The sequence below is a fragment of the Erithacus rubecula genome (assembly GCF_903797595.1).
Source record: "Erithacus rubecula genome assembly, chromosome: 5".
Lineage (NCBI taxonomy): Eukaryota > Metazoa > Chordata > Aves > Passeriformes > Muscicapidae > Erithacus > Erithacus rubecula.
Genome location: NC_136687.1, coordinates 21,411,638 through 21,424,802, shown reverse-complemented (window position 1 = coordinate 21,424,802; position 13,165 = coordinate 21,411,638). Strand labels below are relative to the sequence as shown.

Sequence of the window (13,165 nt, the reverse complement as noted above, 5' to 3'; positions counted from 1 at the left end):
ATAATCATAGTTATTAATAATTTCTGGATTTGATCTTCCTCAAAGATTACTGGATCTAAGCACAAGGCACACAAAGAAAAGAGGAAGAGACCAAGACAGACAGAATTAGATTAAGCAGTCTTGTCTCACTCAGCACTACAGCTGTCATGTACTGTTCTGCCTACTAACACACAAGGCTGATTTAGAACAGTTTCTTCTTGATGAAATTCATGTATGGAAAGGATTGTCAGGCATTGGTATGACCTGCCCAGGGAGGTGATGCACTCACAATCTCTGGAGGTGTTCAAGAAATGACTGGACATTGTACTTGATGCTGTGGTCTAGTTGACAAGGCTGGTGATGAGTCAAAGGTTGAACTCAATGATCTCAGAGGTCTTTTCCAACCTAAATGGTTCTCTGATTCTGCAAGCATTAAGACCTAAGCTGCTGTCCCTTCAATTTAGTCAGAAACTCCAGAGCTAGCTTGAAATCAGGTAATGCAGTATCATGGGCCTTGAGTCAGCCCTGTCACCAGAATCATGGCCATGCAATGTCACGTCATGTTTTTCACCCTGAACAATGATCAAGTCCAAAGACATAACTCAATTTTTTTAGCACCACAAAAAATTCAAGGACCAGCTTCTACTGGCAGTCATCATCTGCTGCTCACAGTCTTTATCAAATCCAGGGCTCTTATGAACTAAAAATGGAAAAGTCTTAAAGTCTTTCTTACAAGGCCAAGAAAAATCACTATATGTAAATAAAGGGTGAAAAAAAAACCACTTGAGAATGTCTGGTGATCCAAAGAAAAGGATAACAATTTAAAAACAAATTTAATAGTTAATAGGTTCAAATTACTACAACTATTTTTCAAATCAAATTCTTGCAAGGAAAGTATTTCTTATGCCATCACATCTTCACATAAAAAGTACTAGGGCATTGCAAAGCATGATTTCAACATCATTATCCTAGCATGCAGAGTACTGAAAAGCACCAGCATAACAGACACCCACCATCCACCTATGATTGCAAACTCTCCCTTGCACATGGAAATTGCAGCACTTTGTTTTGTACAGAGTGACATGAACAGACTCTGAATTTCTAACAAAGATACTCTGAATCAGACTAAAGGGCTGTCTGAATCTTGAAGCTGTCCCCCAGTGGGTGCCACCAGTGGGATGAAGAGCACTGAAGAACATATAGTCATGAATTCCTAAATATTGCTCCTCTTTTAAATGCTTGGTGACTGTATTTAGAAGAATGCCAATAGATTTTTTTTTTTTTTTGCCCCTAAGTCTTGAAATCCATATAATATTTTTACATTCACCAGTCCTGTTGCAAGGAGCTCCTCAGCCTTATCACATTGTTGTGATACTAGTGCCACATACTGTGTACATTTCCTGTACCCTGTTCCTGTATCATAAGAGATTGTGAACAGTAGCTCTTTATGCCACCCATAAGCCTTAAATGAACTCTTGGTCATCAGTTTTCCATCCTGAAGACTCATGTTCTGAATATTTTACCCTTATCTTTAAATACCTCACTCCCTCAGCTTTACAGCCAATAATTTTTTCCACAACAAAGAGCAAACCAGTTTCCTCAAGCAGGCACTGTAAGTGCTAAACCCTGAACTACATGGCAAATGGATGCAATAATTTTCTGCACAGTGAATGAAAATGAACAGTTTGTCTTCTAAAGGAGCTACTCGAAGTTACCCTGGTTGAGTGGGAACTGATAACACTCAGTGAACACACTTGAGACTTTTTCCACATACTGAGTTTATTCTTGGCTAGACACACAGTTTAGCTTTACATTAAAACCTGGACTTTAAGGTCTGCATTATGTATGAGAATCCAGATAAGTTTACAGTGTTAATTATTTCACACAAAAGAAAACTTGCCATTAGCAATTCAATGCATCATTTACATCATCAAAATAAAAAGAACAATTCCCTTTCTTCTAATAAATTTGGGCATAAAAACTGCATCACTTTACCAGTTTAGCTCCTTGCTCTTAAGTTACTGATTCACAGGTATGCTCCTATTAACTGTGACAATTATGAAAATTAGTTTTATCACATGAACTTTTGACTGGGATCCATTACAATGCCATTCTGCCTCTCCCACTGCATCTAGAATATCATGGTTTCAAAGTTCAGGGTGCTTTGCAAAAGCAATTTATTTTGCCATGTGCATGCCCAGGGTACTGGTTTCTTACTTTGCTGCAAGAGACATCCTCCAGAGCTCTATCAGGCTGAGAGGGTTAACAGAAATTAACAGACAGAAGAGGGATTTTTGGTGTTGTCAACAACAAACATTTTCCCATACTAAGTACTAAGGTGTTGAGCAAGGAGTGTTGATTATGGCACTATTTTAATGAGTCCCCAAGATCATGATTTTGTGCTAAGTAAAGCACAGAGCAACCTCGGCATTCCTGTAAGCTGTTGAAAATTTAAGTATTAAAGAGCATGTAACAGTGAACAAGGGACACAAAGGGTGAACACTGGAGGAGAGAAGACAGAAGTCACAGCCTCCTGTTTCAGCAGTCTCAAACAGCATTTAGAGGCACATCCTGCACAAAAGCCCAGGTCAATGAGACATGTAGGAAGGAGAAGTTCTTTCTATTCTTAGGCTCAAGAGAATGAGTTGAAAACAGCCCTCTGACTCAGTGAGGAAGAAACCCTCGGAATCTGGAGACATGGTGACAATACATTAACATTCAGCAGCAGAAAATTATAAAGAGAAAGATCATATTCAGTAAGCTCAACCATATCAGAAGCTAAAGGCACAGCAGATAGACCTGTTGAGCCTATGAAATGATAGGAACAGAGATCAGTGAACTGTAACAAAAAAGTAAGTTTTCAAGTCAAGCTGAAATGAAAGAAAAAAAGGCATTGCCATGAAGGGATTATCTACAGAAAATGTCACCATGTCACTAATACACCTTCTTTTTCCCCTGGAAGAGAGAAAGGGCTGATCAAATGACAAGGTGCAGAGGTGCAGCCCTGTGAATACACAACAGCCTGCTAGGCTGTCTGCTCCACTGCTGCAATGCTCTGGCCCAGGCAGCACAAAGCCATGGCCACCACCCAAGCTGGAACACTGACTGCTTATCCTGCAGCCCCATCAGCACACCCACACTAAAAGGCAAGGGCTGTCACCAGCAAAGTCCTCAGTTATGCAATATCTCAACTCACTGTCACAGCCTACAGAATAAATTTTTTTGTTGCTATAGAATGCAAGAGAAAGATCTCAAAAGCACTCCTATCACAGAACTCCTCCTAAAGAAACTAACATAGAATATTAAAATTTACAAAAGGAACATATTCATTTTCAGTTAGGCAGCTTTCCCAATGATCAGCACACTCATAAAGAACACCATGATAAAGAAAATCCACATGAAAAACCTGTCCATCACTTTTGCAACTTTTTTCCACTCAATTCCTTTGGCCCGGTTTGCTTTATGGTCTCTTACACAATTAGCAATATACTCGATATTTTTAATCAGCATTTTGTAACAAGAACAGCAATTAACAGTCTCCCTGGCATTTTCACCATGAACTCCATAGCTTTTATTCCAATTTCCATTGAGGTTGCAGTCATCATTCCTAGTGGGAAGAGGACTCCTTACCTCTTTGTGCCTCCTCTGGCACCCATCATCCCCTTCTAACCTGCGTTCTTCTTCCTTCTCTCTTTTTGGACTTGTGCAATTTTCACCCACATCATAAACAAAACAGATTTTCGACATATAGTCCAAAATAACCACCTTGGCCCACTGTGGAACAGGCTTTGCTTCTGAGCCACAGTGATGGAGATTCATTATAATGATTGTCAATGCAGTGGAAGCTGTGATCATGGTCATAGTTGCTATGTAGTACTTCCCTAGAACACAAAATAAAATAATATTGAAGATGTTGCTCTAATAAAAAAATTCAGTGAGAAGTAACAGTGTGTTATAGTGGTGTTAAGCATAAATGCAAGTGAAACAAAGTTTCAGTCACTCCAATTCTCTTAGATCATGATTCACCAGTTAAAATCACACGTTAAATTTATTAAAATAAAATCTCACACTCATTACTGGCATGTCCTTATCAGATAAGTAAGTGACTACTGTATAAGCATGATAAATATTTGCAAGCCAACACCTCTGATTACTTGAAACACATCCATTCAGAAAGCAGATCAAAAATGTTTCTCAAGAGCCTTGCTCTTTCCATAGCATCTCCAAAATCCCCATGCCAATGGTTTCACATGGCACCTTGGAAATCCCACTTCCCAATGTATTAACAGCAGTGATGATAACACTTTGAGCTATTGGTGCACCCCACACCAGCAGATCCATGTTTCACACATGCCAGTGAATACCCAGACCTTGTTGGTATCCACAACCAGTGTGCTGCTACCCCAGAGGTCAGAGCACAGAGCTGAAGACTGGTGAGCTGGAGGGAATACAAGTTGTGCTCCTCTGCCCCTGCTTTTGGCAACTGAAATGCAGAGCTGACCACCCAAGCCACCTGTGCAGGCAGGCAGCTCCCAGCCCTGCTCCTCAGCCTCTGCAGGAAAAGCAAGGGCTGACAGCAACACACAGGACGTGCCACAGACAAATGGAATGTGAGCCCAGTTTCAAGGGGTTGGAAAGGATGGCAAGGGACAGTGTGGGAATAGGGAAAACAGACTGAAGCTATAAGCCATGTCCCTTTCATTTCACATGAACTTTTCTGAAGTATCAGATATAAATTAAATTTCAGCATAATGGATTCCCAGGAACCATAATCCAACGTAGCAATTGTCAGATATTAAGCCAACTGTGACTATGCCAGCCAGGCCATCCAACCATCTGGACCTGACAGAAACATGTCTTGAAACAGTCTGACCTTGTGCTTATATCTCTTGATTCTACTTCATGTGTTAGTTCTAAAATTGCTTTCCATTACTAGCTTTATTTCAAGATGTGATACCATAATTCTAAATATCTAACTGTATTTAATAAGTATAAAATAGCTACCGAATGTATAATTTAAAAGAAACACAAAATAACTTCAGAAAACACCAGCATACCTATATAAATTCCACACATATTTTAAGTACTTCATTAAGTTTCAAAAATGTAGCAAAATTCACAAATTACAAATTACATAAAGATTCGCTGATGTACAACCCTGCTATTAATAAGTCATGCTTAAAGACAAAGTGTGTAAAGCTCACCTATCAAAGGTACATTTTCAGATGGGGGCATGATCTCTGCAACCATCAGCTGGAACACAGTCAGAGCAAGAAGAACTGTAACACCCAGAGACACTTTCTCACCAGAGTCTGCAGGGAGATAGAATCCTAGTGGGGCCAGGAAAGAGATCAAAATGCAAGGAAGCAACAGATTAAATATGTAGAAAGAGGACTTCCTTTTCAAAATCAGCGTGAAGGTCACATCTGGATAAGGCTCAGAGCAGCAGCCATAAGTGATAACATTCTTAACTGCTGGCATACCATGAATCTCCCATTCCACATCTTCTATGAAGTCAGAGAGGTCACCACTATCAAGAGAATTGATGATGTCTACCTGATTACCATTATAGGTCCAGGACCCAAAAGTAAGGTTGCACTGCTGGCTGTCAAAAGGAAAATAAGACACATCCACCACACAAGAGCTCTTTGTGATAGCAGGTGCATCCCAAGTGATTTTTCCATCATATCTCAGCACTACATTAGTATTTACTGGTTCTGAAGAGTCATCATCAACCCTAAAAGACAGAAAAATGGCAATCAGGATTGGCAGACAAAAACTTAAGGGTGTGGGCTAGAGAAGGAGGATAGTGGGGAAGACAGTCCTTTCGCACCATTAAAAGCATGCTTCTGAAATCATATTTACACTGAATTTTATAGGAACTTACTATTAACCATTATTTACAGGTATGAGTGCCCATGAATGCCAAACATCAGTGCTGCTAAATTATGCAGTATTTGTTGGTCATAGTTTCTTCAAACTTGCCCTCAAACAGGACACAGTAGGATAAGAGTCCATTAAAAGATGAAAACAATCTGCAGGTCATTATTGACCTGGGAGAGCAGACAAGGAGTGCAGCCTATATGTATCATCTTTTTGTGGACAAACTTCCACAGGAGCCTCAGCAGAAAGCACCTCAGACAGCCAGGGTATTCAATTCCCAGTGCAGAGAAATTCAGAAAAGCTTTGTTGCATAATTTTCAGATCTTGTCTATAGCTTTATTGCAAAATATTTAGATTTTCAACAACAAATGTTAAGACAACAAACATACCCCTTGCTAAGGTAGGGTAGAGTTGAAAGTTCTGACTTTTGTAGGCCAGTTACTCCTTCAACCCCCTCCCTCCCTCAAATATGCAAGCTGCTTTTCTCCAGCCACACTCACTTGTTATATAGGACAATATCTGGCCTCCAAACCAAGTTGCTTGGAATCCTGATAGAATCCAACCCATCATATTTATCTTTGTCCCATCTGAGGTATGCATCATACCAGCTTTGTCGAATCCATAAGTAAGCTGACAAAATTTGGTTCCTTTCATCCTGTATAAAAATGCAGAAATATTTCTAGATGAAGGTGACAAAATCACATCTTAGACAGATAGAATTTGTGATATGGCTTTGATGTAGTGCTCAAAACAGGCAGAATACTAAGAGGCCACAAAATAATTCTCAGACAGGCATCTAGGCCCATGCACTGTACAGGGAAATCACTGGTTTGGACTTTGGCTTGTGCAAACCTTCTTCTCTCACCACCCTCCCTAATTTTAACCAGTGTCTAAAACTCCCAGTTCTTCCTAATTTCCTTTTGCAAGCTTCAGAATAGCAAATAGCTAACAGATTCAGGCAAAGAAATTCTTTGAGAGCTTGGAGAGGCCTTGAAATTATAATTCAGAAGTCACAAAAATAATCTTTCCTTCTCCTTCCAGACACATTTTCTTTTGCCTTAAAGGTGTATCTAAAAAAAACATATTTATAAAAATTACTGAAGGCTAATTTTAGGGATTTTATGTGGAAATTAATTGCATCTTAGAAAAAGCATTTGCTGTATTTAAAACTCAGCAAAAGTTGCCTGGAGGGTGTGATACCAACACCTAACTACAAAAGAAGTCTTAAAAATTCAGCAGCTCTAAGTTTCCAGGCTTATAATGGAAGCCTTAAGTGTTGCAACCAGAGAAGAATCTGGAAAATCTGGAGAGCAGGACACACCCCCACCCCTCTCCCCTGCCCCCGAGGAAGTATTTCTGAAGTTGTGACAACAAAATGCTGCTTTTCCTACTCCAAACAAAAGGCTTATATCTAGTGTATTCCTGTATATTTTTAGAAAAACAGAGCTATACTTTTACTCACCATGTCTTTAATTTGGGACAATGTGATCTGCAGGGTGACATTCAATACTTTATCTGTGTCTTCCACTGGTCTTAGAGCATTGGAGTAGTCCTCAAACAGCTCATTAAACAGCATGTGAGCATATTTTCCTTTGGCTGATTCCACAGCTAGATAACATGAATTTGTTGAGTACATTAGATTAAGCACTGAGCAGCATCACAAAACACCCTCTTTCTGCTGCTTCAAGCTATATTTGCTATAATCATATTTATCATTCATATATGGTAGAATATCATTAGTTGAGATACAGAAGCACCTGATGAAGCTATTCAAACAAAGACAGTGTTCACCTGAAGCAAATGAACAGCTAACTTAAGCTTTTCACACTCATTAAAAAACACTGAATATAGTGATTCCTATATTTTTTTGAAGTAAATAGAATTACTTTTATTTTACCAATGACTTTCACTTACTAATTTCCACTCAGCAAGGTCTGAAATCACACTGAAATCATAGGCTAATTGTTTTTGGTATGTCCCCAAATGCAACACTAGAAAGATTCCTGCTGCTTCCAGAATTTTTCATTTTAAATTACCACCTGTAAAATGTCTGAGCTGCTTTTCTTCACAAGCTGGCAATTGCATGATGTGTGAATACATCTGTGCACCAACATCTTTTCCAAACCATGTATTTGGAGATGCTTCTTGCTATCCAGACTTAGATACTAAAGATAATTGACTGAAACTTGAGGTTTTAAATGACACTTTTGCTGCTCATACTGTTTTGTACATCACACTTTCTCCAGGCAGCCTCTGTATCACCTTCACAAAGATTCACAACTTTCTGCAAGCAAAGGGCAAGGACAACAGAACCACTCTGTTACAACCACCCCTGAAGGTGGGGTAACTGAGGTTCTTCTTAATAGATCCCTTGGGAAGGATAAGACTGAAACACTGAATGACTGGTCATGTATAAATACATATATTTATGTATGGCATGTTTCTTTTAGAACAATTTGGTTGCAATGGTGTCACTGAAACTACAGGAGAAACAGAAACTCTCCAACATCTTTTCAATGTTAGAGAATTATGCATTATTTTACTTTGGGCAGGATGTTATTCTGAGCAGGACATGAAATAGAAATTATTTAATCCACACATACTCGGATTGTGCAGTGAAAATCATTCCATCATACATGATTCTTTACCTGACTTTTTGCCTATTTATACATAGAAACCCCAAAGAAATTCACGATCATTCATCTCAGTTTACTTCTTTATCTTTTAAGTGTTCCATCTTCTATTGGTTATTGATCCTTTCGCCTTTGATACTAATTTGGCCCTCATTCCTTGGTTCTCTTATCAATCTTTTCCCAGACCGGGTGTCTCCGTGGGGTAATGCCCATTAATGTTCGTTTATTTCTTGTGTATCTTCTTTCTATTCCCTATCTGTAGATGTTAAACTCATCAGACCTCACCCGGTGACTTTTGAAGAGAAATTTCAATTCCCCTCCCCCTGGGCAAAGGCGAACAAACCCCTGACTGAAGTCACCAAAAAAAAAAAAAAAAAAAAAAAAAAATAAAAGTTGCATCAATTTCAAGAATGGGAAAGAGGTACGTAGTCGTATAGGTTATTATATATAGAAATGAAAAAATAAAAAAGCATAAAGATTACACTTAAAACACAGAAGGAAAAGAAAGAAAAAGAAAGGAAGGATAAGAATAGATAATGGAGAGGACCGATATCACCATGCATGATAAAAAGTATTATCCTATCTCACAGGATCTGCTTCTTATCGGTCTTCTCCCTTATCTGGTTCAAAATCCAGCTTGTTGCTAAACAAAGGTTAATTTATCGCTGTGATCTCTGGTGATGGGTGCTCATCCCTTTGCACCTGGTGTGTACTTATGCAGGTTCAAAACCTGTCCCCCTCCCCCCGGATTGTGGGGTGCAAATCCGGCCCCATCAGAGCACCCGCTGCTTTTGCAAATGGCCAATTGTTTAAGTCGTTATCACTTCAGCATTTCAGCCTCTCACACACCCGCAAGAATTGCGCAAATGCCAGGTGGCAATATGTAGGGAACAAGTGCTCTGGAGTACATCCCTCTCTGGTGATTCACACCGACTTCCTGGACTAATTAAGAGTTCAAAGCAAATTTTCCTGGCTAAAAAGATATCCCAAAAAAAATCAAAACTTCCCCAAGAGCACTGCAATTCTGGTCGTACATGACAGTTTTGTCCATGCATCAATGAGACCAAGTAAAGCTAAACAGATTAAATACTTCTGGGGCTCAGCCATGTAGGGTGCAAACAAGATCCTATCTGAATAAAATAATTTCAGTGCAACATTTAGTTGGCAAGCAGTATTCTCACCTGTGAGTATCACTGCTGTGAACAGCAACCACAGAGAGACGTAAAAGGAGGAGAGGTTCCTTATCTTCATTTCTGGACCTTAAATAAAACTGTTCACCCAAGGGCACAGAAGTGTTTACCACCATCCAGAGCTATCCAAAAAAGTGAATCAAGCTGCACAGCAGCATCAAGATGCCGACACGCGGATGCTCCTCCAGGAGCAGCTCGGTGCTCCCCGAGCAGCTGCCAGAGCCCTGCAGGGATCATGGATGGGCTCTGTCCCTGCCACCGCTGGGGCTCTGCTGAACCCTCCCTCTCAGGAAACCTGAGCGCTGCCAGCCCTCGAGCTAGTGCTGAGACAGAACACCAACAGATACGGTATCAGTGCCAAAATTGCATTCCAGTGCAGTTTTACTACAAATGTGAATGTCCAGTTTATGACAAACCCTTTTTACGGTTCTTTGGGGGCTTTGTTTTACTGCGCTTAAATTCTGCAACAGCCTGCTCAGAACCAGTTCCATGGAAATTGTGGACCTTCACAAAAAAAGTGATCTGACTCAGTACTTCAATAGGAATAGTAACCCTATACATCACACATCCAATATCACACAGAAAAAAAAACCAAAAAAACCAACACCCACCGCCCCAGCCTACTCACTTCCATGCTGCTGAAACAAGGTTTTCATTACCAAAGTGTTTCTACACGGAAGAGATGCATTTGCATCAAAGTCAGAAAACACATCTAATATTTCCAGTAGCCCAATATCACTGTGCAAACAAGAACTTCAGCAGGTGTAGACAACGTGGAGACCAGTACTCTGCACAGTAAATCAGGAGCAAAACTGGAGCCTGTAGGTAAAATGCCATTTCACTTATACAGCATGATTTTTCACATGTGAACTTGACCAAAAAAAAAAAAAAAAAAAAAAAAAAAAAAAAAAAAAAAAAATTACAGTTACTGGACCACATTTACATTTAACCAAAAGAGTTTCAGGAGAAAAATATGGACATGAAACAATACCTCACCTGCCCTTCCATCTCATCCTGATGGCCAGAACTTCAATAGCTCTGTCTATATTACTCATGTTGTCAAGTTAGCTCCCCAGTACCACAGACATTTTCATTCAAGTTTCTCAGACAAGAGATTACTTCCTCCTCTCCATAGTCTAATCCATCCTTCCTGATACACTTCAGTACATTTTGCTATCCTTTCAGAACAGATAACAGAAAACAGTCACTAAAACAGAAAGTGAAAATATAGAATGAACTACCAGAAAATAAATTGGTCCAGAATAGCCATGACCCACAGAAAACATAAAATACTCTTGCACAGTCTTTTGGCTAGAAGTTATCCTTCCATACACATAATTTCTACACAGCAGCACTACAAGCAGTCACTGGCTAATGATTGTGCTTTTGTGGGTTTTATAAATCAATTACTTTTATGGCCAGATTTACTAGGTAAGCAATAAATAATTACGGCCAAAGCTCCTGTAATGAAATCCATCTCTGTCATTTCATTTGCTGAATTGTCAAAGGAGTAAAAAAGTGGAAAACAGTTTAGAAGTCATAAAGGTCAGAACAGCCCCTAGGCAGTATGTAATAACCTGCATTCTCTGGGGGATGAAGGTATATGATGCTAGGGACAACAAAAATCATGGACGGAAGATGAAAGATTTTTTTTATATGGTCAGATAAGTGAATTCTCAGGGGATAAATTTAGTCTAAAAAAATTTGCCATTCTGTCAGCAAGGAGCTACTGCATAACATCTCTTCCTGAAATCACAGGAGTGATCAGGGGTACTGCTATTAACACTGCTGGAACCAGAGCTAGCCTTGCTCTGCCACAGGCTTGAGACAAATGTGTGACCTGTTACATCAGCAATACATGTCAAGCAGTGTGGACTGAGATGTACCTTAATTTGCAGAAGATCATGTATATTAAAGAACTCTGCACATTTACTGTAACAAAGTTTTCTTGAAGGGAAACAGCAGGTCCCCAAAACACCCATTAATAATGTTTACATGTTGTAAACCAAATTTATTCTTATACACACAATTCCATAATATTAATTATTAACTTGCAGAGGGATAGTTCATAAGCTGTGATTTATAACCTCTAATATTTTTAGTCATCACACTGGACATACAGAGAGGTAAACATGAGCACACATACATTAAATATGCTTGTTATGTTTGAGATGCTGCATTGATTGCACTATGCTTGCAAAAGCAAACTAAAATACATCCAAAAGCCTTTTCCATACTGAAGGCACGAGAAATTTAACAATGTTAGTATGACAGACCATTTGGCTTCTTTATGTGTGTTCACAAGATATCTGATTTGTATTTTTGATCAAAATATCCCTAATGTATACATTTTGTATGAATGCCAAGCATTAACATTAATTTCTCATTGATTTGTGAGATCCATCTACAAACCTAGACCTCCTCTGAACATAGTTTTTGGCATGATGTAAGGCAATACTAGCCCCATACCAAACATCCCATTTAACTTTTGAATGGAACTTAAATTTATAGTTAAAGAGCTGTCTTTGTTTAAAGTAAAAACTCTGCTACCAAGTCAGAAATTAATGCAACATTCGAAGCCGCTTGCAAAGATAATTTAAGAAGAGTCAGGGGTGTTTGGAAGCTAGAATGAAGCCATTAAGCGCTCCCAGAGTCGCTCGCAGCAGAATTCCCAGGGGCTCTGCCGGAGTCCCTCTGCCAGCAGATGGCCCTGTCACCCAGCCGCAGAGACGAGGTTCATTATCCAAAAATCACAACGCATTGTAGCCTACTTCCATCGCTTTCGCGGATTATTTGCCTTACATTTGATGTAAGACACGGTGAGACAAAACCAGATTTGGGGCACACGCTGCTGCTGCTGATGCGGAGAGTGATTGAGGCTCGTGGCACAGGATCCAACCCTGATCCCGCACATTTTGTTCAAACATTTGACTGGGTGGGAATGAGTATGGGCTATTAGCAGAGTGGAGCACTGTGCTCATGTGCACACTCTGTGGCACACATTCACTGGTGCACTGAGCTCCTACACCACTCACAGAACACAGAGTTTTAAATGCTTCTAGACACACGTAAACTATTATACAGACATCCCCAAAAATCTGAATTCAGTGCACTGCCATGTAAGGGAAGTTTGACTTTCCATGTGCTCTAAGAATAGACTGAAGTGGAGATGACATAGGAGAGATCTCTTTCATATTAAAACTTCCAAAGTTAGATATTTATCTTAGCCAAACTATAAGCAATGTAAAGAAGTGCAAAAGCATTTAGAATTTTGTTCTTCCAATCCTTCTTCTCCTGCATAAAATAATAATTTTCTCTTGAGCCTAAGGTTTTTATGTGTACATTTTCAGATTTTTAAGGGATTCTTGCCCTTTTTTGCATAAAAACCATTAAGAGTTTTTAAGCCTTCAAGTGGAAAAGCTGCAGATACTGTACTGTCACAGTCCCCAAGGCCATCTGTACCATTTATAATCCCTCCCT

At 39.5% G+C, this 13,165-nt stretch overlaps 1 protein-coding gene across 1 annotated transcript; it reads right to left on the bottom strand.

The window, feature by feature from the left end:
* Positions 1-2,324: 2,324 nt before the first annotated feature.
* Positions 2,325-9,886, bottom strand: CHRNA9 (cholinergic receptor nicotinic alpha 9 subunit). Its single transcript, XM_079306471.1, has 5 exons — positions 9,677-9,886; positions 7,325-7,470; positions 6,363-6,517; positions 5,184-5,716; positions 2,325-3,860 (listed from the first exon to the last, which is right to left on the bottom strand). The coding sequence occupies exons 1-5, from the start codon at positions 9,744-9,746 to the stop codon at positions 3,316-3,318; spliced, it is 1,449 nt and encodes a 482-aa protein (XP_079162597.1). The 5' UTR covers positions 9,747-9,886; the 3' UTR covers positions 2,325-3,315.
* Between the last annotated feature and the right edge of the window lie 3,279 nt (positions 9,887-13,165).